This window comes from Mustela nivalis (genome assembly GCF_964662115.1).
Source record: "Mustela nivalis genome assembly, chromosome: 11".
Taxonomy (NCBI): Eukaryota; Metazoa; Chordata; class Mammalia; order Carnivora; family Mustelidae; genus Mustela; species Mustela nivalis.
In genome coordinates this window covers 42463439-42488988 of record NC_139030.1, presented here as the reverse complement: position 1 = coordinate 42488988, position 25550 = coordinate 42463439, and the positions used below count along the sequence as shown (strand labels likewise).

Below are 25550 nucleotides of genomic sequence, written 5' to 3'. Positions count from 1 at the left end.
GGTTACCATTTATGTTCACATATAACATTTTATGTTTATAGCAGTCTGTATCAGATTGGTGATTGTTTAAGTTGAAACCATTCTAAAAGCATTAAATTTTTACTACACCCACGTTTTGTGTATATGATGCCACACTTTACATCCTTTTATTTTGCGAATCCCTTGACTGATTTGTGTAGATGTAATTGACTTTACCACTTCTTTGTGTACTAGTTTTATAAGTGATAAATCTACTCTTATTACATATTTGCATTTTCCTATGAAATTTTTTCCTTTCACAGTTTTCTTACTCATTATGGACTTTTCTTTCTACTCAAAGAATTCCCTTTAACATTTCCTATAAGGCTGGTTTAATGGTGATATACTCCTTTAACTTTTGTTTGGGAAACGATATTTCTGTCTATTCTGAATGGTAATCTTGTTGAGTGGAGTATTCTTTGTTGAATGATTTTCCTTCAGTACTTTGAATGCATCATGCACCTCCCTTTTATCTACTAAGTTTCTGCTGAAAAATCAGCTCATGGCCTTATAGGATTTCCCTTATATGTAACTGTTTCCTTTTCTCTTGCTGCTTTTAAGATTTCCTCTTTATCATTACTTTTTGCCATTTTAATTATGTGTCTTGGTGTGGACCTGCTTTGGTTTATCTTGTTAGCAACCTTCTGTGCTTCCTGGATCTGGATGTCCATTTTCTTCCTCAGATTAGGCAAGTTTTCAACTACTGTTTTTTCAGATAAGGTTTCTGTCCCCTTCTCTCTCTCCTCTCCTGAGATCCCTATAATGCAAATGTTATTGCACTTGATGATGTGGCAGAGTTCCCTTAACCTAATCTCCATTTTTGTTATTATTATTATTATTGTTTATTCTTTCCATTTTGCTCTGCTCCTTAGTGGCTTTCCAATACCCTGTCTTCCAGATTGCTGATCTGTTCTCCTGCCTCCTCCTATTTGCTGTCAATTCCCTTTGTATATATTTTTTTAAAGATTTTATTTATTTATTTGACAGACAGAGATCACAAGTAGGCAGAGAGAGAGGGAAGCAGGCTCCCTGCTGAGCAGAGAGCCCGATGTGGGGCTTGATCCCAGGACCCTGAGATCATGACCTGATCTGAAGGCAGAGACTTTAACCCACTGAGCCACCCAGGCGCCTCCTTTTGTGTATTTTTTTTTTTTTTAATTTATTTGACTGAGAGAAATCACAAGTAGATGGATAGGCAGGCAGAGAGAGAGAGAGAGAGGGAAGCAGGCTCCCTGCCCCGCTGAGCAGAGAGCCCGATGTGGGACTCGATCCCAGGACCCTGAGATCATGACCTGAGCCGAAGGCAGCGGCTTAACCCACTGAGCCACCCAGGCGCCCCCTCCTTTTGTGTATTTTTAATTTCAGTTATTTTGTACTTATGACTGTATGTATATAATTCTCTTTGTTAACATATAGTTATATATGTATCATTTCTTTGTTGAAGGTCTCACTGAATTTTTTCTTAAGTCTAGTATCTTTATGACTGACAGTACTTTGAGTTCTTTATCAGGCATATAATTTATTTCCATTTCTTTCTTTCTTTCTTTTTGTGGGGCTTGGGCTCACAACCCTGACATCAAGACCTATGCTGAGATCGAGAGTCGAGTACTTAACTGACTGAGCAACCCAGGCACCCAACTTATCTCCATTTGCTTTATTTAGCTCTTTTGTTGTGGCTTTGTCCTGTTTTTCATTTGGGACGCAGTCTTCTGTCTCTTTGCCTTTTGTGGATGCACTGGGTAGAGTTTGGTCCTTGTGTTGTTAAGGGGCCAGTGTGGGGCCACTGCTTATTGTTGGATAGTGTCAGCAGTCAGAGCAGGTGACCTTCCTCAGCTTGTCTGTTGGTCTGTATTCACACTGACCTGCAGGGTGCTTTTCTCACACTGTCCCCTGAAAGGCTTTCATTTGTGGGCAGGGTGGGCCATCAGACCAGATGCCTTCTCCCAGTCCAGGACTAATCAGAAGGGCATATTCTCTGCACTGCTAGTTATGAGGTTTGTTGCTGGGACTGCAGGCACACCGGTGTGTGGTTATATTCCCCCTCCCCAGGACAGGAGTCACTTTGAAGTCGCTCTGGTCCTTGTTGGGGTAGCTTCCAGGGAGAGTTGGGGCAAGAGCAGCTTTGAAGGGACACCTGCTGAGTGGGTCAGGTTGGGAGGGGTGGATCCAAAGCAGAACATTTGCAGGGTGCCTGGTACTAACAAGATAAGTAGAGAGTGTCCTTGTTGGTTCCTGTAAGTGACCGACTATCTAGGCTTGGGTAGGGTGAGAGAAATGGTGCCCACCAGCATTTTTGTTCTTGGAGAAGTCTCCTAAGGATCCCTGTCCCTCCAGTGCCCTTCTGAGATTAGTGAATAAACCTTCATTATATCCAGGTGATTTTCAAACTGCTGCTTCTATGCTGTATCTTGTTAGGTTATTTGTTATGCTGGCCCTTTAAGGGTGGAGACTGTTTTTTAATCTCCCTCTGGGTGTCTCCCAGAGCTAGGCTGAATGATTTTTTTTTTTTTTTTTTTAAGTACCTCGAGTTAAGCCCTGCTTATTGCAAAAAACACCCTGAATTAAGCCCCACTGGTTTTCAAAGCCAAATGTTATGAGAATTTGTCTTCCAAGGGCCTCCAAGTTTGGAGTGTTTAGGGTAGGATCTGATTCTTCCACTTCTCTCTGCTTTTGGTATCCCTCTTGTTTGTGGTTAGTCTCCTGAGAGAGGGTTGGTGGGAATGGGATGGAGGGGTGAGCAAGAGAGGTGTGGGTGGGGACCAGAGTTTGGTTCCCAATTATGTCTCTGCATCTCCTACCTTTTGATGTGGAAAGTCTGTTCTGACAGTCTTTGGGTGGTTTTCAGAGTTAGCTGCACTTGTGTAGCTCTTAGTGTGTCTTGGGACAAGGTGAGCTCAGGATCCTCCTACTTAGCCATTTTCCCAGAACCCCATCAGTCTTTTTTTCTTTGTTGCTTTTTCCTGCTTCTTAAAATCACACCCAGATAATTTATTGAGATTGTTTTCAGCCTATGTCACTCTTTTGAAGCAGCCCTTTTAAAAGCCATCAATAATCCAATTATAAAATCCTTAGTCATTTTATTGAGCAGTTTCCAATACCTGGTACCTAATATCTCTTTCCTTAGCTCCCATGTTATTACACTATCTTGGTTTTCTTCCTTCTCTTCTGGCCATGATTTTGCTGACTTTTCTTCCTTCTGCTTCCTAAATTTACAAATCCTTGAGATTATTTTTTTAGTCCTTTTTTTTTCTTTCTTTCTTTCTTTTTTTTTTTTTCCCCCTAAGATTTTATTTATTTATTTGACAGAGGGGGAGAGAGAGAGAACAAGTAGCCAGAGCGGCAGGCAGAGGGAGAGGGAGAAGCAGACTCTCCACTGTGCAGGGAACCCGATGCAGGGCTTTATCCCAGGACCCTGGGATCATGACCTGAGCCAAAAGCAGCCGCTTAACCGAGTGAGCCAGTCCTTTTTTTTTTTTCCTTAACATTTTCTTTCTTAATAACCTCATCGACTCAGACTGTATTAGCTTTACCACTATTTGGGGGGGAACTTCTAATATTTCTGTCAACTTCCGTTTTCATAATTTTTAAAAAAAAGATTTATTTATTTATTTGACAGACAGAGATCACAAGTAGGCAGAGAGGCAGGCAGAGAGGAGGAAGCAGGCTCCCCGCTGAGCAGAGAGCTCCATTCCAGGACCCTGAGACCATGACCCGAGCTGAAAGCAGAGGCTTTAACCCACTGAGCCACCCAGGCGCCCCCCCCATTTTCACATTTTTAATGTACATTTCTGTCTGACTGTTTTGCTGAATTCTTCAACCTAGTATGCATGTATAAGGTCGTTATTTTAGCCTAGTACTAGTATTCAATCCTAATACTCCACTATTTCTGTTTACTTCTACTGTTGCTTAGATACCTTTCAAGGCCAGTGTCTCAGTTATAAGGCCTTGCTGAGCTCCATTCCCTCTCCTTATCTAGGCTGTTAACACACCAGATAGAGTCTATTAGTTGTAATTATCAAGACATTTTTGTTTTTCTCCCATTGACCCCAACCTAGATGAAATCTTAATTGTCTCACATCTACTCTGGTCTTCCTTTATTTTTTCCCCTTCAGATGATTCTCCATTCCATTCCCAGACCAATCTTTGTTCAGAGGAAGTGTGAGTACTTGCTACCTGCTAGTGCTGTGCTACATTCTAATGTTGCAAAATTTATTAACAGCCCAGTAGACATATAAACAGATATGTAGAAGTTATGACATAGTAAATGCTATAATCAGTGTAATACAGAGGGAGCCATAAATTCTTCCTGAGGAAGATAGGAAAGGCTTTAGAGGAAAAGTAACTTTTGGACTGGTTCTTGATGGATAAATAGTTTTCTAGAGGGAGAAGGGTATTTCAGATAGGGAAGTGTGTATATATGTTTATATACATATATGTATGCATATATATATGCATAAAAAAATCAATGGTGTATATAAGGAAATGTGTTAACTTTCAGTGTGGCTGGAAGAATTGTTGTTAAGGGAGGTAAAAATGTAGTTCAGAGCCAGATTGCAAAAGACATTGTATGCTATATTAAAGAATTGGAGTTTCATTCACACTGGAGTATAGCAAAATTTTAAAGCAGATGCTGTTAGATTTTTACTTTTGGTGGCTGTGTGAAACATAGAATATACTGTTTTGATCCTATTGCTCCCTGTTGATTATTGAAGTAATAAAGCTTAATCCCTTAATTTGGTATTCAAAGTTCTTTTGTTGTTCTCCATGACTTTCTTGCATATGCTATATGCTTTACCTAATTTGCACTACTTACTAGCATGGGAAAAGTCCTTGTGCTTTTATGCTTTTGCTTGATTATTGAATTTTCCAAAGCAACTGGAAGTGAAGCCTTTTCCTCTCAGCTAGAGATGAATACTATATTCTCTGAGCTTTTGTAATACTTTGTATTCCACTTGTGGCAATCAATGAATACACTGAAATCATAGCTTGGTAACTAAGAAGTGTTGGAGCCACAAGACCAAGATTTAAATACTTGTTGTGTCATGTACTGTTTGTGTGACTCTGGACAAGCTACTGACTCTATCTAAATCTTTCTTATGTTTTATTTTCTAAAGAGTTTATTTATTTACTTGAGAGAGAGAGAGAGAGCGAGCGCACACGCACAATCGGGGAGGAAGGGCAGAGGGAGAGGGAGAAGCAGGCTTTCCACTGAGCAGGGAGCCTGTTGTGGGGCTCCATCCCAGGACCTAGGGATCTTGACCTGAATTGAAGGCAGACACTTAACTGACTGAACCACCCAGGTGCCCCCTATGTTTTAAATTAGAATAATAAAACTTACATCATTAATCACGCATACTTTAATGTGAAAAAGAAATGAGGTAATGATTATAAAACCTTCAGCTTTACAGTATTACACACTGTTATTACTATTGCAGTATACTGTATAGAAAGAGTATGAAGAACCTGGTGCTGGAATAATGTCTGAAGGTGAAAGCATAGGCAGTGGCAGCCATGGCATTTTAATATTGAGAACAAAGTTCTAATAAATACCACCTAATGCTTTAAGAAGAAAAGGAAGAACCCAAGGAGTAAAAAGAATTAGCAATTTCTTGTCCTACTTGGTGGGCTGATTGTCAGTATGATGCACACAATGGTCACCATTGTGCTGCTTGTCATTTGCAACTCTTTCTTGTGGCTCTTAGGAGTTGCTGCCTCTACTTGGTGTGTGGCCTTGGTAAATACATAAATTGGAATTTGAATAAACATATTGTGCTAAAGGCAAGTTATTTGATAAGTCATTATCTTAATTTTTATACTTTATAACTCCTTTAACATGTGTAAACTAGGAAAATTTCCATAACAGGTTAACTGCTGAAATTCAGGTCAGAAAGTATAGCCATCATTCCTCCTTATAGGATAATCCTTTCTAAAATTTGGCTGTAGATCTGTCTACCTCCTCTGTCACATAACCAAATCTCCCATTTCCTGTTACTGCCTTTCCTCTTTCTTCCGCATGGTGAGTGCCTTTCACTTTGCCCTCTTGCTGCCCTTTTGTTTTGTTGCAGAATTCTCCTCAGGTCCATCCTCTCCTATAGTGCAGTGAATTTAAAGTTGTCCCCTTTTGTCCTACCAGTTCCAGTCCCTTCTGATTTTGATAGAGGTTGGGTAAGAGTAAGTTGATAAACCATTTACATTAAGGCTTTGTATTCCTTTGTGGCTATTCAACAGGTGAGGCTTCTGCTCTCAACTTTTCCTTGTGCCTTAAGGCATTGCTTACACAATTATGGTCTTTGGATGGCTAGTATGAGAATTTTGGGGTAGTGTTGTTTAAAATGTTTATATTCAGAGGGCGCCTGGGTGGCTCAATGAGTTAAGCCTCTGCCTTCCACTTAGGTCATGATCTCAGGGTCCTGGGCTCGAGCCCTGCATCGGGCTCTCTGCTCTGCAGGGAGCCTGCTTCCCCCTCCTCTCTCTACCTGCCTCTCTGCCTATTTATGATCTCTCTCTGTGTGTCAAATAAATAAATGAAATCTTTATTTAAAAAAATGATTATATTCTGAGACCCCACTTTCAGAGATTGTAATTATTGGCTAGATCTAGAGTGATATCCAGAACTCTGCTTTCAAAATGAATGCCTAAAGTGACATTTATACTCCCAAGATGTTTGGGAACCTCTATTGAGATTGTGATTGGGCCATGATTTTAATATTTCTTTTTCTCTCCCTCCAAACTTTGTGGGGTTCATTTTTTTTCCTGTGGGTTTGCCAGAAGCAAAGGTAATAATTCCAGCTACCTATCATTTAAAGTAGAAGAGGCTGCTGCTTACTGTTATACTAAACAGAAAAATCCCACTTGTTAAAAGCAAGAATACTATGTATATTAAACAGGTATGGATTTTAGTCTTGGCTTTTTTAGGGTCTTGTCAAGGTTATTGGATTGTACTCTGGAAGACAGCTGAGAAAGAGAACTCTGAAGCTTGGTTTCTATTGTAAAATGGCATACAGACTTTTGGAGACAATCATATTTTCTTTGTTTGTAGAAATGTAAGACTGTACTAGAAATGTTTTTGGTCACTTACAGATTGGTCAGTATAATAAGCTTGTGATATAATTCTTACTTCAATTACTAGCAAGCAGGGAGGGAGCATTAAAAGTGAATTGGCATTTTCCCAGCTGGTGGTAGACAAAGTCTGGAATTCGCTGCCTAAATTGCCATATTGATTAGATTATAGTGGACAGTTGGGGGAATAAAACATGAAATTTAAAGTACAGATTAGAGGGGTGCCTGGGTGGCTCCGTGGGTTAAGCCTTTGCCTTTGACTCAGGTCATGATCTCAGGGTCCTAGGATAGAGCCCTGCATCAGGCTTTCTGCTCAGCAGGGAGCCTGCTTCCCCTTCTCTCTTTGCCTGACTCTGCCTACTTGTGATCTCTCTCTGTCAAAAAAATAAATAAAATCTTAAAAAGTATGGATTAGAGAGCTCAGATGGTCAAGGGAAGGGTATAATATCCTTGCTTTGTCTTTTGCCAAGACAGCTCCCTGATACTGATTAGAACTGTTTCCTCACTACATAGACCTAGACATGAAGGTAAGGGACAAGATAGTTATGTCTTTCCAGGCGTTTGGAATGGCAGATACCAGGCTTCTGTGAGTACATATTTATATAACATGCCTGCCCTAGCACCAAATATTTGGAATATATACTACTACAGGTATAAATGACTAATGGTCTGTATTTCTATTTTCAAAGAGATTTTTCAAACAATAATGAATTTCCAGTTGGTAGAATTTGGTGTGTGTAAGAAAAGTTTGGGGGGTAAAAGAAGACATCCCAGGAGCCTGCAGTGAATAACCAGATTATTCTGCCAAGGGGTAAAGCTGGCCTTGCCTTATTTGCCCCAGCCTTCCCTTCTTTTGTTGCTTCTTTGTGTCTCTGTTTATAAGATTTTTTTTCTCCTATAGCTGTATATTCCTTTATCTTTCATTCATTGATTCATAGCAAGTATAATAGGATTTCAACCTTGGGGACACAATTACTGACTCTTGAATTCAAGTTTTAAAAAGTTTCTTCAGTGAAGTACCAGTTTCTTGTAAACTAAACGTTGACTCTAGGATATCAAATATGTATTTGACTTGCTGAATATTTGAAACTGATTCATTATGAATGGAATTCTGTTATTTAAAAAAAATTTATGGGAATTGCTAAGAAATCCAATAGTGGCTTTTATAACAAATCATCATGGAATATCTATGTCCATGTGAAAGAAAGAATTGTTTTTTTTAGAACAGAGAGAACCTGCATTGAGATTCAAGGGCTGAGCAGCATATTTGCTTGAGATGCAGAGTTGTGGTAATCATACTTTTTAGTCCATTGCATGTGTGTAATGACACAATATTACTTAGTCAAATTAAAAATATACACACAAAGTAACATATTTTACTTTAAACACATGCACATATATTCAAGAACATTCTGAATGTCCATGGAAGGGGGCAGATAGGATTAGGAATCAGAGATGGAGGAAAATAAAAATTAAAAATACGGCCTCACATTTGTTATAGACAAATGCCATGAATTTAAAAACATAGTATTATGCTATAGATCGTATTGTTTTCTCCTTATGTGTTTGCCAGTGTTTGAAAAATCTTTTTATGTTTCTGTATATATATCTGGCTTCCTCATTGCTTTTGGTTGCTCCATATTATTTCACCAAATTTACTTAACACTTACCCATTCCTCTAGTGATGCTTCTAGTTACTAAAAAATAATGCTCCATGGGAATATATCAAAGCTGGTCCCTTATGGAACTATATGTGAATTCCTCCTGAATATATACCAAGAATTTGTACAGCTGGGTCATAGAAATGGCATTACCTATGAAAACTTAGCGCATGATTGCTCTGTGGAATAGTCTACCAGTAATGCATTTGGGTTCCTCTTCTCCATGTTCTTGCTAACAACTTTCTCTGTCATAAATCTTATATTTAATCTATTTTATACTATCACACTGGAAGAAATTAGAAAGCTGATTAATGATTTACTACATGGAAGGGCCAAATTTATTATGGCAGGTAGGGACTTAAAACTTATAATGGGGATTTTGAGGGAAGATTGAAATTCATGTTAAAGTTTGAAGTGTTGCATGATCCTGTGCAGGTTTTGCAAAGGGAAGGTGCACTGTTTAGAGGGCAGGGATATTATCTTGTCGAACTTCCCATCAACCTGATCTTGCCAGGGTCTCAGAGTCCATCATATTTAGGTAGTCTGACTTGTGTAAACTATTCTCATTACTGGCCAAAATTAATTAGAATGCCAGTAGACTAATTCATGGTGAAAAACCACAATTATCAAACCTCCTGGCCATTTCAGTTGGCCACTTTTCCTTGGTAGAAAATAAAGTGTAATTAGAAGAGGTCACTTGGTGAGTTTTATATCTGGGCAAGAAGTAGTATTCTGTGATTCAGATGTTTGATGGTATCAAGCCGTCAGAGGCTGATGACATCTATTTATTCCAAATCAAATGTTTTAACTGTCTTGGAATCATGGTATTTGTAGCAGTGTTAAGTGATGATGATTTATCCATGTCTTTTATTTATTTTTTGTTTGTTTATTTTGTGGAGCCCAGGGTAGTGCCTGGGCTTGAACTCACCCTGAGATTAAGACCTGAGCTGAGATCAAGAGTTGGAAGCTTAACCGACTGAACCACCCAGTTGCCTCAATATCTTTTTTTTTTTTTAATTTTTTCTATTCTTTTTTGTAAAGGGACTTTCTTTTATAGTATACACAAATTACTGTACTTTTAACTAAGCTGCTTAGGTTAGCAAAAGGAGATTAGTTGGCACTGTTAGATTGAGGAAGTAAGCATTGTAAATAGTTTTATATAGTTTTGCTACTAGAGTTTTTAGAAATAATTTTGCAGGGATGCCTGGGTGGCTGAGTTGGTTAAGCATCTATCTTTGACTCAGGTCATGGTCCCATAGCCTTGTGATCAAGTCCTTAGTCAGCCTTCTTGCTCAGCAGAGTGCCTGCTTCTCCCTCTGCCTGCCGCTCCCCCTGCTTGTGCTTACTCGAGCGCACTCTTTCTCTCTCTCTTTCTCTGACAAAATAAGTAAATAAAATCTTAAAAAAAATTTTTTTTGTAGGACCTGTAGACTAGATATGATATTTATTTTTAAAGTATATACATTTTAAATTAAGTTTAGAATATTTTTCTCCCCTCATTAGCCCCTTATATTTCTAATGGTAACTCAGCTTCAGTTTTTTTTTTTTTTTTCAAATAAAAGAAGTTAGTGGGATTATTATTTCAGTTGTAGGAATTTTCTGTAGCTGGTCTTTGCAGAGATATATTTGTTTTATTGATCAAATCTTGATATGTTTCTCAAAACTTCTTTACTTCACTTTCATAATTTCCTTTAGGTTTTCTGGGTCTTGAGGTATAAGAATTTTTTACTTTTATACATATTGTACTACATATGGGATTAATATGAGTTTATCTGATACTGAGCATGGTTTGTTAAAATCCAGCATTAAACTTGGTTTTGACTCACATCGTGATCTCAGAGTTGTGAGACCCAGCCCTGCAGGAGATTCCATGCTGGGTGGGGAGTCTGCAGGAAATTCTCTCAGTCCCTTGTCTTCTGCCCCTCCTTCCACTTGAATGTACACTTGAATTCTTTCTCTCTCAAATAAATAAATCTTAAAAAAAAAAAAAGAAATCCAGGATTGAGGCTTAAGTTTTGTACTTTGGTTTTTATTTTCTAAAATCTCTGAGAACACAATATCTTTTTCTTATTGTTTAAACTGGAAAAGATAGATAAAAATGTGGTTTTCATCTGAACTAAGTAGTGAAGAATCTTTTATTAGAATTTTGGTTATTGGAATTATTTTGGAAAAAAATTGTTTTTAGTTATCACTTAGCTTAATTTTTTATTGCAAAGTCAAAATAAAATTAGGTTAAAGCCTATTTTCCTTTTCTATATTTTCTCATGAAAAAATGATTAGAAATAGTAATGGTAGAAGCCATGCCTTTGTATCAGGATGCTTGCAATTTATTAGAGGAGTAGTCTGACTATGTATATGCAGAGATTTAAAAGTGAGTATCTCCCATTTTTAAGAAAGGATCTCTGGGTTTCATAATAATAATGATGTTAAATCTAAATATTTCAGTAAAGATTGTGCAGATAGCACATGGGGAAAATGCAGAGTACTGAATATGTACATCATGGAAGAATACTGCCACCTTGTGTATACATGATGCTATGTTAAATCTCTTCTTTTGTTAACGCCAGCTAATAATACAAAGTGCTTCTTCACCATTTGGTACTTTGGTTAGTTAAGTAAATGTGTAAAACTTTTTTTTTTTTTTTTCATTTTTCATGTAGTAAAATCAACCCAACTTTTCTTTTTTCTTGGCAGGAGGAGGGACCTTATATTTTTAAGACATTAAATTTGGTGTAGTTAGCTCTGAGAATTGGAAAAGTCTGAGGGATCAGTTTGGTTAATTGATCTCTGGGATTAGTAGAAAATTGAATCATTTTATTTGAATCTTATGGAATGTTGATGATTCTTTGATCATTCTTCATTTTAGTGCTTGCCGTGCTTTGGGATCATTATTCTGAATGCTGGAATTCGTTATACTACAGATAAAGGAAGTAAGGGCATTTGACTTACTGACACAACCATAGTCCTTGATTTTTAAATGTCCAGTGCAGAAGAATGACTATAATAATAACTTGGAATAGTGCTTTGAGAAATATTGATGTGATGAAAGAAGAGTTCCTTTAAATCATTTTGGTTGCTTGAGGGCACGACTTAGTGGGTTTTGGATATCACAAGACTGGGGGTTCACTTTCTGATGCTCACAACTAGCTTAGCTGTGTGTGTAATCATGAATGCTTCTCTGGGCATAAGTTTCTTCATCTGAAAACCGAGCAGTTGAACTGGGTGATTTCTGAAGATACTTTTAGCTTTAGAATTCTATGGCTGTTAAGTTTTACTATTAACTTTTAAAATGTTAATGCTGTAATGCTCTTCAGGTTACTTCAGGTTACTCATTATTTTCTTCCGTATAAAAAATTGTTTTGAAAGTTTAATGTATAATCAATCACATAGCTGTGTTTAACTGTCATGAAATATATTAGTAATTTGAGGGGATACTTGTATACAAAAGTTTAATATCAGAAACCTAGGAAATTTGCCTATTTTTTAATATAATATGTGGGGTACTTGAAGATATCAGATTGATTTTAGGGTAACCTAGATTTTAAATATATACTATTTTCAACAACATAATACTGTTGGGGTTGCACAAATGGATTACAAATGCCTACATTTCATCTTCTGGGAAGGCTCCAAAAGTTGGTATGAATATGGTAATGATATATAAATGGTAATGGTATAAGTATCATAGGCAGAATTTTCTAGTTGAGATGAAAAGAGAGAAAAAAATACCTTTAGCTTATAGCTGAAAACTTGGGAATTCTTTAGGCTATTACCCAACTGAAAATTTAAGACTAGTGATTCTGCAGAATGTAAATCTCTTTATTTTTGTGTGCACAGCAGCAGATATTTCCTGCTTCCCTTGATTCATTTTTCTTGCGCAGTGCTAAGAGTGAACACATGTAATCAGGTTTTCACTTTTTACTTTGAGGCCATATGGGAATAATTTTTTAAAATTCTAAACATAATTTTAAGGAAAATGATTTTCATTGTTAAGCTATGTAAACATGCCAAATTCAACATCTGTACTGAAATAATTTCCCAGTGCCAAGTGATTATAATACCAAAGCAAAATGACTATGTTGGTATTTTTGAATTTATTTTGTGTTACACCAAACTCTTATTTTATAGAGTACAGACTAAATGACAAATGTTTAAATTCACTAATAAAATGCATTTCATAAATAAACAACTTATGCCATATTATAAAACATTAAGTAAAAATGTTAATTAAAATATACATGTCATCCTCCTGTAAGTTACTCTGGAAATACAAAGTATTAAGTAAATTATACTTCATGAAAGTAAAAAGACTATAATTATGAAAAATGGGAAACAGATAATAACTTCAGTTGGTTTTTAGAAAATGTAATCTTAAGAAAATGAAAATGGGAAGTCAGTGGTGACATTAGCCACGAGGTTTTTCCAAAAGCTCTCTTCTAGAACCTTACTCTACGATGAGGTAGGAATGTGAAATCAGAAGAAAACATTGGGTGATAGTTTATTAACAAGCTCATCTACAAATCCAATATCTGGATTGATACTTTTGAGATATTTTGAATACTTTGTTTTTGTTTAGGGACTGGTGTTTTTATTGATAGCAAACTGTAGTTTTTTTTTTTTTAATTTTTAAAGATTTTATTTATTTATTTGACACACAGAGAAAGATCACAAGTAGGCAGAGAGGCAGGCAGAGAGAGAGGGGGAAGCAGGCTCCCCGCTGAGCAGAGAGTTTAATGAGGAACTTGATCCCAGGACCCTGAGATCATGACCTGAGCAGAAGGCAGAGGCTTAACCCACTCAGCCACCCAGGTCCCCCAAACTGTAGTTTTAAAGAGAGCATGCCTAGTTTTCTTTTTCTTAATTTTATGTATAGGTAGAGACTAGTTAATGATGGTACTTGGTTCAGTTGTGCTATGTTAATATTTTCCTTGGGTGTTTGAAAAGTCTTTGATTTGGATGAAGAATTAGGATTGTAATAAAACATTTGCTTGTCAGTTGACATATTTTTCTTCCTTGGGAATTATGGAGAATTAGAATGCTTTCTAATGAGTACATCTTTGTTTATTTTGACATTTTTAAAGATTGAGATGTAATTGACATGTAACTAATTTCAGGTGTACAACATAATGATTCAAAATTTGTATATATTGTGAAAAGATCACCACAGTAAGTCTAGTTAACATCCGTCACCACACATATTTACAGATTTTTTCTTGTGATATATTTTGAAATTTTAATGCAGCAAATAACTTTCTGTATAGAGAAGAGTTTTCTTTAAGTATTTTCATCATAGACTGCATAATTGAATTTGCAATAAGATTTATTGCCCAGATATACTAGGATACCATGCTAAAACATGTAATAAATGCTGATAGAATACTTCAGTTGTGTTTGCTTATTGTGTTCTGCACAGGCTTAGACCTATCTTTTCTTATGTAATGTTAGAAATTTAATGAGTCTATGGGCACCTGGGTGGCTCAGTTGGTTAAATGACTGCTTTCGGCTCAGGTCATGATCCTCAATTTTGAGACTGAGTCCTGCATTGGCTCCGTGGTCAGCAGGGAGTCTTTTTCTCCCTCTGACTCTCCCCCTTCCCGTGCTTTCTCTCTTTCTCTCATTCTCTCTCTCTCAAATAAATAAAATCTCCTAAAAAAATTTAATGAGTCTTTTTTTTTTTTTTAATTTTATTTATTTCTCAGAGAGAGAGTACAAGCAGGGCCTGCTGAGCAAGCAGCCTGATACGGGACTCAGTCCCAGGACCCTGTGGTGATGACCTGAGCTAAAGGCAGATGCTTAACCTACTGAGCCACCCAGGCACCCCATTGAGTCCTTGATTTTGATGAAAATGATTTTTTTAAAAAATTTATTTGACAGAGAGACATAGCGAGAGAGGGAATGCAAGCAGGGGTAGTGGGAGAATGCGAAGCAGGCTTCCCGCAGAGCAGGGAGCCCGATGTAGGGCTTGATCCCAGAACCCTGGGATCATAACCTGAGCTGAAGGCAAACACTTAAGGACTGAGCTACCCATGTGCTCTGAAAATGATATTTAAGACAATGAAATACTAGCATTTTGGTAATTCAAAGTACCATATCGTTTTGGAATAATAAAAACTGGTGTAGTCATTAACTGTTATGCTAATATGTAGGTCAAGATAGAAATTGGTAGTGACATGGAAGTTGGAGGATTCAGAATGTTTGTAAACCCAGCTCTCAGATCTTTAAATCTATTTTATTAAGTCTCTGCTAAGAGTGACATTACTAGTGAACTGACTCTCTAAATTGGTCTTCTTCACCATAGTAGATAAATAATTGTAATTTTTCTAATATAGGCAAAAATTTGCTTCTTATTCAAGTTTTATTTTAATTGCAAAATTTTTTAGGCCATCCTATAATGTAAACTAATAAGGTATACAAATTGATGCATACTCTGTATTTTTCTCTTATTCCTTTTTTTTTTCTTTTCCTTTGAATGCATTAAATTTAGTTGTTGCCCTTTGGGAAACAGATGCTGCTCATCAGAGTGATTCTGTATTTAAAAATATTAACATATAGACATTTTGATATACTATTTAAATCAATGTAGTATTAGTGGAATAAGGTCTTTTAAATGATTGTGAAAGTTAATATCAATGATATTTTGTTCAGTTATGAGATGTTTAGCATAGGTCTAACATTTTTTTTTTTTTATTATTACTAGGCAAGAAGTTATGAAATGGAATGGATGGGGATATAATGATTCCAAGTTCTTCTTCAATAAGAAAGGCCAAGTTGAGTTAACTGGGAAAAGGTAACTGGTTGCTTTATTCTTTTGTTCTTTTTTTCCCCCTCTTTCTTTCTATAAAAAACTTTAAACATAAATAGCAAACATAATTATGTTAAATAGACATAAATAAAAATAGAGAGGGTAATATAATGACTCCTCCCTCCATTTAAAGTTATCAACATTTTGACATAATTGCTCCTTTTTTTGTCTGTGGAATTTTAAATTCTGGCATTGTCATGTCACTTAAATATTTACATATGTCTCCTTTAAAAATATAAGGACCTAATATCAGCTAATCATAATGTCATATCATACTCCTCAAAACAAGAAAAATTTTATATCTGATTATCCAGTCTACATTTCTCCTGATATCTAAAATATGCCATTTTATAGGTAGTTTGAATCAGGATCCAAAAACGCCTATCGTCGTCCTCCTACCTGATCTCATGCCATTGACTTGTTCAAAGTAACTCCATTTTTAGGACTGGGAATTTATTTTTGGGTGTGGGTTATTATGGAAGGTAAACAATTTTAGGTCTTGTGAATATAAATAGTATTTTAATTTTTAATTTTTTAAAAGATTTAATTCATTTATTTGATAGAGAGATAGAGCCAGAGAGCACAAGCCGGTGGTGTGGGGGGCTTGGGGGGTGGCAGAGGGAGAGGGAGAAGCAGGCTCTCCACTGAGCAGGGAGCCTTCCCGGGCTCCTGGGATCATGACCTGAGTCTAAGACAGACCCTTAACTGGTTGAGCCATCCAGGTGCCCCATAAATAGTATTTTTTTTTTTTTGAGATTATTTATTTATTTATTTGACAGAGAGAGAGATCACAAGTAGGCAGAGAGGCAGGCAGAGAGAGAGAGAGAGAGAGAGGAGGAAGCAGGCTCCCTGCTGAGCAGAGAGCCCGATGTGGGACTCAATACCAGGACCCTGAGATCATGACCTGAGCCGAAGGCAGCGGCTTAACCCAGTGAGCCACCCAGGCGCCCCCATAAATAGTATTTTTAAAATTACCTTTCTGAGGGCACCTGGGTGGCTCAGTGGGTTAAGCCGCTGTCTTCGGCTCAGGTCATGATCTCAGGGTCCTGGGATCAAGTCCCGAATCGGGCTCTCTGCTCAGCAGGGAGTCGGCTTCCTCCTCTCTCTCTCTGCCTGCCTCTCTGCCTACTTGTGATCTCTCTCTGTCAAATAAATAAATAAAATCTTAAAAAAAAATATTAGCTTTCTGAGATACATTAGGGAAGAAATAATGAAGAAAGAGCAATCATTTGTGTGGTAACTTTGACATTTCTGAAATATTTTTGGTAATGTGTGGATAAGAATTCTGAAGAATATTTGTATTGTTATTGTTCCAGATACAGACAGACTTGTAAAGTAAGTTCTTATTTGATTTTAAGAACTGACCCTGCCAAAGTTGGTATTTTGGGTGGTTTGTGTATTGAATTTTGATGCTAACTTTTGAAAGGACAGTGAGTACAAATGCGTAATATTTGAATGCTAGCTCTATAAATAAAAAATTGAGAGTAGATAAAAACTTGGATCAGATATATTTCGAATCTGTTCCAGTATTGTGCTTTGACTTAATATCTATTAGGCGTTAATATGGTTAGGTTAATATTTTTGGTATGTTGATATATTGAAATATCAGCAGAAAAACTTTTATTCCTTTGGAGAAATTCTCTTTCTTTGCAACATAATCATTTCCGTTTTCTGACTTAAACATACTTTGTACCTGAAACAAAACCTCAGGAGTAGTAATTAGGGACTAATTTTAATCAAGGTATGAAATGTACGTTTGACATTTGTTTTTAATAGGAGAAATAAATATCTGTATTTTCATTCCTGTCTTTAAGTGTAGACTGGGCAGAATGTTGGTGGAGGCTTAGTTGAGAAATTGTGTAAATCAGGGAGAAGGAATTTCTGGTTAAAATTAAATTTACCAGTGTTCTAAATGTTGAGTGTTTTGTGTTTTAAATGGTATAGTGTCTAATATGGTAGAAACTTATCTGTGTGGAAACGGCTTTGCAAAATCTCCTGGGGGGAAAAGTAAATCTTCTGAACTTAGAAGATCAACTTCCTTTCCTCTCAGATACCGTCTTCATTTCTTTCTCTCTTTGGACCTAGAAAATATGGCATCTTTATTTTATGAGAGGGGACAAATTGTCACTTGTGCATGGTGCCACTGAAAGCATTAGACACCTTCTGACTTGTGTGGAGCACTGTAGGCTAGTTAGTGGTTTGTATTGGAAGTCTGTGTGTGTGAAAGGAATGATAAGTCACAGAAAATATCACAAGTAATTGTATTTTACTAGTGCCGTGGATTCAGAAGCTCCTTCTTATTGCAGGTGTTCTGGCGCTTGATTTATCAGTTTTCACAGAGCGGATCAGGTTGTGGAGGTCTGACACATGTGCCACACTCATGATATAGTCAGGAAAAACATTAGAACCCCGGTGTATTCATTAATGTTTAGATTATTCCGTTTTCCATGTATAGAGGCCTTCATGATACTAAGATATATAGAATATAAAATGTAAAATTTATTGTTTGGAAAGCATAGGTTCAGAGTAAAGGCCTTAAGAGAGCTTTTTTATCCAGGTTGTAATAGAACCAGAGAATGTATTTGTTTGACTTCTGACTTTGGAAGATTGCTGCTTCTGCCATTCTAACCAGAATTAGTTCCTTAAAGCCTTCATTTCTTTGCATTATCTCCTGAATCAGGTCCAGTGGGAAAAAAGGAAAGGGAATGGGGTGCATCTGACTGGCAGAGCCTACAAGGGAAACCCGTAATGCAGATTTTGGGCACGTTTGCTTTAATGGAAGGTAGCATTGGCTTCTCACTAAGACTCACCTAGAAGGCAATTCTCCAAATACAGAAATGGGATTTAAATGCTCTAGGATTAAATATCTATTACATAAACTATTTAATAACTAATACCAATAATTAAATAATATTCAGTTCCCATTTTAGTGCTTCCAGAAGTACCATTACCTTGTCATAGACAGGATAATAAACCGGACTGAATTGGATCATAGCTTTCTGTAAATTTAGTCTAGCCTCCTAGGGATTTCTCTGGTTTTTATCAGAAAACATTAAACATTCTTTAAGGCAATAATAGCTATTATTTAATTGAGTGCCTGCTGAATTATCTTAAAATAACTTTAAGATGGGTAGTGGTATTTTCTTAAAAAGAATTAAGAGATTGAGGATGAGAGAGGTTAGATAGCTTATTTGAGGTCACTTGCTCAGCAGGAAACTGGGATTAAAACCCAAGTGTTTTTAAGCTTTGTACTTGTGCTATTTCTGTTGTACTGTGCTTTTGTAGATAACCGTATTCATCTATTGCATTGATCTTGTTTTCTCTCCAAACTCTGAGAGCACTTTATAGTAGCCTTCTATCTGCTATACACTAGCACAGCAGAGTTAGTCATATTGTAAAAAATTACCCTATGAGAGAATTTCCTATTTTTCTACTGAAGGGCACATTGCAGACGCAAAAGGAGGTTGTGATATTCTTAAAAGAGAGAATGACTAGAAAGGATGAGTTACAAGAAAACACTGATTAGGCCGTATTAATTCACCTTTTGTATTAATAATAGTAGACTGAGGACAATTTTTGAAATTCTTCATAAAGACTTTTTATTCTGGCATTGTAGAAGACTGGACAAATTACAGACCATTTGTTCTGTATAACTGTATAGAAAACATGAATAAAATATCCTAAGAACAATCTAAAACAGAGCTGGGAAAAAAGGGGAATTCTTGGGTGCTGGCAACCAAGGGTTGTCAGTGAAAATTTATGGGGATTCCCTTATTTCCGATCCAAAGACATTGAACAGGTAAGAAATTTTTATTAAGCAAATGTGTTTGAGTGTGTATATTTTGGGGAGGGTAGCATTAACATTTCAAACCCAGCCATTAAATTAGTATATGATATGCTGTCGAAGCAAGCACTCCAGCCGTTAAATTAAAAGCAGTTATTACAAACTGTTACAGATCTTTGGGAAAAATCTGAAGTTTTTTCCTGAACAGTCTTATCTTCTGAACATATTTACAATTTGTCAGGTTATAAATCCTTAGATTTATTAATTTGCCGTTCTTACTCCTTCTAGCTATAGATGAAGTAAGTCCTCCTGGGTTTAAACAGCGGAAGGCAGTACGTACGTATTGTCAGAGCTAATCCTACATTTTTCTACAAACTAAAATTTTTGGAAAGTGTCATTATTCATTGACTTTAAAGGTATTAAATATTAATTGGTGCTTACAAAGCAAAGGTTAGTGCTTTAAATGGAGAGAATTTGTTGGGGTTTATGTACTTTCTATTTTCAGTGACATAATTTTTCATTAAAGTTTGTCTGATTATAAAAAGATTTTAAAATTGCTTAGCAATTATTACGGAACTCACTCTGAGGATGGAGGTCATGCCTACTACTATCTTGCTGCCTCTGTGTACAGGCACAGAGTAAGAGTGCTTTTTCTTTAGTCACAGTAAAACCTGATGTTCACCTTCTTCTTGGATATTTATGTTCACAGGATTTTCTTTCTACATAGTGATTTCTTTGGTCTTGAATGCTTCCCCTGGTTCTGTATCTTCTACAATATTGTTAATTCTGTCCTGACGGGAGGTGGAGAGTTGATCTCACTTTGTATTTACAATATGAACCATTCCTTAAAATTCTCAAACTCATCTTCAGTCATGATTAAAGATCCATTTGGGAGTCACCTGTTTCAATAATTGATATAGGTACCTGGCTTTCCTCTTACCATATTTCTGGCAAAAGTTGCATGTTTCTTACCCATATATTCATCAATCAAGTGTCTTTGTAGCTTTGAGTAAACTAAGTTGTAAATTAATTTTATCCCTCCTTCCTTCCTCTCCTTTCCTTTTTTCTTCTCTTCTTTTCTTTTCTCTTCTTTCTTTCTTTTTTTCTTTTTTCCTGCCTTCCTTTCTTCCTTCTTTTAGGTTGTAAGTTTCTTAAGAACCGAAGCTGTAATACCAAGTCTTTGTGTCCTGCAATACTCAGTACAGTCTTACAAGTGTTAAATGCTTGTTTATAGTTTTGAATGTAAATCTAAATTATTTTACTGTAATGTAATAAGCAAGTTATTACCTGGCTATTTCTTAAATTAAAAACCTCTTATTCCTTTAACTTTTCTTAAAATGTTTCTTTTCAGTTAATTTACTTCTTTGACTTCAAAGTTTTCATTTTTACTTCATGATATTTTATGAGATTTTTGGAATGCTTGGCAACATGCTAGGCTTTATGATTATTGAGTCAGGCTTCCTTTACTGTTTTTCAAATCCCAGGGCATTAGATGCAAGAAAAAGTACAGTTGAAAGGTTTATATTCTGACATGACTTTTTGAACCATATGTTTTGTGCAGAATTGTAGATAATGGAGCATAGTCTTTCTCTCTTTTTTTTTTTTTTAAAGAAACAGTTTTTCTTTTTTCTTAAATATTTTATTTATTTGAGTGGGGGTGGGGCAGAGGAAGATGGAGAAGCAGGCTCTTTGCTGAGCAGGAGCAGGGCTCCATCCCAGGACCCTGAGATCATGACTTGAGCTGAAGGCAGATGCTTAATCAACTTAGCCACCCCAGCACCCTGATAGTGGAGCAAATCTTAAATCAAATATTCTGCCTCACGAGATAACTTCTTCAGAGTCCAAAATACTGTGCATTCAGATGTGAAAATATATTGTGTTTGTCTTAATGGTAGAATGTAATTTTAAATTTTACACATGGCAGTAACACCAACTCTATATCTATTAATTCAAGTATCTTGAAGGTGGTCACTTTTTTATTTTATGGATAATGTTATTTGTGAATTAAGGGATTCACAAAGGTCTGAATATGATTCTGTCATGAATATCAAGGGTCTAATATATTTTATGGAGACCCAAATTAATTGTACATTTAACATCTAAAGACCCAGCATTAAAACCTAATAGTTCCAAATTGGTCTTTTGGTAGGACATTACTAACATACAATGGCATATCTGTTAACAACCAGCTTTCCAGAATTTGTACTTTACCTCAGTTGAAATGAAGAAGATTTTATGTTGAATGACTGTCATTGTTTTAGCTATGAGCCCCATATTCTCTTTCATTTCAATTTCCTTTTTTTTTTTTAAGATTTTATTTATTTATTTGATAGAGGTCACAAGTAGGCATAGAGGCAGGGAGAGAGGGGGTGGGGAGCAGGCTTCCTGCTGAACAGAAAGCCTGATTTGGGGCTCTATCCCAGGACCCTGAGGTCATGACCTGAGCCGAAGGCAGAGGCTTAACCACTGAGCCACCCAGGCACCCCTCATTTCAATTTCTTTAGATTTATGAAAAAGGTATTATGATATAGTACTTCAAACACACCATTTCTGTTTGATTTTTAGCATTTGTGATTTTTTTTTTTTTTAACGTAAAGAAACTGGCAGGGGCGCCTGGGTGGGTCAGCCTCTGCCTTCAGCTCAGGTCATGGTCTCAGGGTCCTGGGACCGAGCCCAGCGTCAGGCTCTTTGCTCAGTGGGGGGAGCCTGCTTCCCCCTCTCTCTGCCTGCCTCTCTGCCTACTTGTGATCTCTCTCTCTTCAAATAAATAAATAAAATCTTTAAAAAAAACCCCAAAGTTACTGGTTTGATTAAAACACATGTGTTCTTCATGTTTTTTCCTTTCTCTGTCATTTTTGTTTTGTTAATGTTATGTAAAGACTGATTTGACAATTTTAGATAGAATTTTTGTTGTATAATTTGAAGTTAACATGAGGAGTGACACCCACTCAACCCTTGCTGTGTAACTGTTAAAATTATGTGACAAAATGAGTGCTTTTTGTCACTTTCAATTAAGCATTCCTTTGGATGGGGCCTGATACCAGCTTTTTACGTGTTGAATTCTGCATTATTATAAACATATATTTAATTTTGAACAGAGTTTATATATTACCCACTGGCTCTTTAAAATTTCTTTGTGATATCAAAGTAATCTTTTGAAGCTAGTTTCTAAATGCTTTGTAGGTACTCAAGTTCTGATGAAATGAGTGGGAAATAACCTTTTGAGCAAACAACTTTATATTTATACTTTGAACTTTTTAAATAACTTTATATTATTATACTTTGAACTTTTTATACTTTGAACTTTTTAAATAACTTGCTTCACATCGATGTTAAAACCAGTTTATTGTTTATTCTGATTCATTGTCAGTATTTAATCATTATTTTATTTATTTATTTATTTATTTTTAAAGATTTTATTTATTTATTTGACAGTGAGAGAGATCGCAAGTAGGCAGAGAGGAAGGCAGAGAGAGAGGGAAGCAGGCTCGCTGCTGAGCAGAGAGCCTGATGCAGGGCTCGATCCCAGGACCCTGGGATCATGACCTGAGCCACAGGCAGAGGCGTTAACCCACTGAGCCACCCAGGTGCCCATGTTTAATTATTATTTTTTAAATTTATTATTATTTTTTAAATGGGTAGTGACTACTAGAGTATTTCTTCTTTTCTCCATTTAAATACACACGCGTGCACGCACGCAAGAAATAAAGATTGCTGTAGATCCATTTAAATTATCATCTTGGAAAAAATTAATTTTGATGTTACTTCATGTCAGCTACAGAGATCAATTCCAGATAGACTGTAGACCTAAATGTAGAGGCTAAAACTGTAAAATTGCTAGGAGAATATGCAAATGTTTTTCTGAATTTGAGGTTGTCAAAAAGTAGAGAACAAAAAGTATTAACTTTAGGGGCGCCTGGGTGGCTCAGTGGGTTAAGCTGCTGCCTTCGGCTCAGGTCATGATCTCAGGGTCCTGGGATCGAGTCCCGCATCGGGCTCTCTGCTCAGCAGGGAGCCTGCTTCCTCCTCTCTCTCTCTGCCTGCCTCTCTGCCTACTTGTGATCTCTCTCTGTCAAATAAATAAATAAAATCTTAAAAAAAAAAAAGTATTAACTTTAATAATGGAAGAAAAAAATGAATCAGTTAGATAATACTAAAATATAAAACTTATTTTCTTTGAAAGACTCCACTAAGAGAATGAAAGGCAAGTTATAAAGCAGAAGAAAATATTTAATACATACATCTTTGATTTCAGAATATATAAATAATTCTTATATATCAATGAGAAAACAGTAGTAACCCAATAGGAAAATGAGCAAAAGATAAACTGGCATTGAAAACAATATTCATGTATCTATTATCCATTTGGATAGAAACTCAAACCCATATGTAACCAGTGAAATTCCAAACTAAAATGGTTAAGAGATTACCAGTAGAGTATTTCTCATTCCCAGCAACAAGTGTGGGAAGGATGTGGAATAAGTCCATATAGCACTGTTAGTGGTAAACATGTTGGAAAACTTATCTACCAATATCTACTAAAGTTGAACATATACATAGAGTATGGCCTGGAAGTTCCACTCTAGTTATATACCTGTCAGAAAAACGTGATACATTCTTGAGAAAACAAGTTCAGGAATGTCCCTGCATGCACCAAAACCTAAATAACACTGTTGTCTATCAACAATACAGTGGATAAAGAAACTGTGTCATACTCACACAGTGGAATTAAGCCATGGAAATGAATGAATGTTAACAAGATGTATCAAAAAAGATAAATCTGGGACGCCTGGGTGGCTCAGTTGGTTAAGCGGCTGCCTTCGGCTCAGGTCATGATCCCAGCGTCCTGGGATCGAGTCCCACATCGGGCTCCTTGCTTGGCGGGGAGCCTGCTTCTCCCTCTGCCTCTGCCTGCCACTCTGTCTGCCTGTGCTTTCTCTCGCTTCTCTCTCTATGACAAATAAATAAATAAAATCTTTAAAAAAAAAAAAAAGATAAATCTCACAAATACAGTATTGGAGCAAAAGAGGGCTAACACAGAAGAATGCGTTTTATGTGAGTTCATTTATGTAAAGTACTGAAACAGTCAAAATTACTCTGTAATGATAACAGGATAGTGGTTCCTTTGGTGTGAGGGAAGGTGTTGTGCCTGGAAAGTGCATGAAGGGGAATGTTTCTGGGGTACCGGTAAGTGTTCTATTTTTGGATCTGAATGATGATTACATGGGAGGTTTACTTTGTAAAAATTCATTCAGCTCCAGACTTATTTGTGTGTATTTTTGAGTGTATGTTGTACATACATTTACATCTAGGTAAAATATTTATAAAATCAAACAAAAATAATGCAGCTATAATAAAGGTTACTTGGCTGTTCCATCATCATTTTACTGGGGGAGTAGAGAAGTTGTGAGAACATTGTAGTGAAAAAAATTTACTGAATGTAAGTACCATGATTTTATAAATATCATTCATAAAGAATTTTAGAATAATGATCTCACTTGGAATGGTGGTAAGGGAAGAATCAAACTAAAGGCAGCATCATGTAGTGGTTAAAAGCACAGACTGAAGCCTTACCTGATTCAGATCCTGGTTTTGTAATTTACTACCTGTGTAATCTTGATTAAGTTACTTAAGTTAAGTTAAGAACTTAAGTTCACACCCTAAGTTAATTTCTGTTGCCTAATTTCTATTGCCTTCCTCATCTATAAAATAGGGATAATAGCACAAACCTCATAACATTATAAGTTAATATACATAAAACACTTAGAACAATGCCTGGCACATGACACATGGTATGTGTTTAAGTAAAAAGTTTAAAGTACTGTTTCAAAATACACATTTTAAAATGTTGTTTTGGTCTTTTCAGAGAGCTATTATATTAGTGCTGTTATAACACACGGGGTCATTATTTTTTGCCTATCAGCCTTCTTGACTACACTAATCTAGGGTAGGATACTTATTTTATGTCTTTATTTTTAGCACCTACTGCTATTTAATATTTTGCCACCTCTGACAAGTATTTCCAAAACTGAAAAGCTGTATTTCAAAGCACTTGAGTTTTCTGCATCAGTTTATATATATATACATATATATATTTATAATATAATAATATATAAAAAATATATAATAGTCCTAAGTTTTTAATATATATATAAAATTTAGGATTTCTTGTGTATATAAAATAATGTTCATATTTCATATAAACTATTTAAGGATTGGTATGGAA

At 36.2% G+C, this 25550-nt stretch overlaps 1 protein-coding gene across 1 annotated transcript in view; it reads left to right on the top strand.

The window, feature by feature from the left end:
- The window catches only part of AGPS (alkylglycerone phosphate synthase), a 152266-nt gene that overhangs the window by 18475 nt on the left and 108241 nt on the right, over positions 1-25550 (top strand). The window contains exon 2 of the mRNA XM_082689398.1: positions 15436-15525. Coding sequence (XP_082545524.1) covers positions 15436-15525 — 90 coding nt within the window. The remainder of the gene's footprint in view (positions 1-15435; positions 15526-25550) is intronic.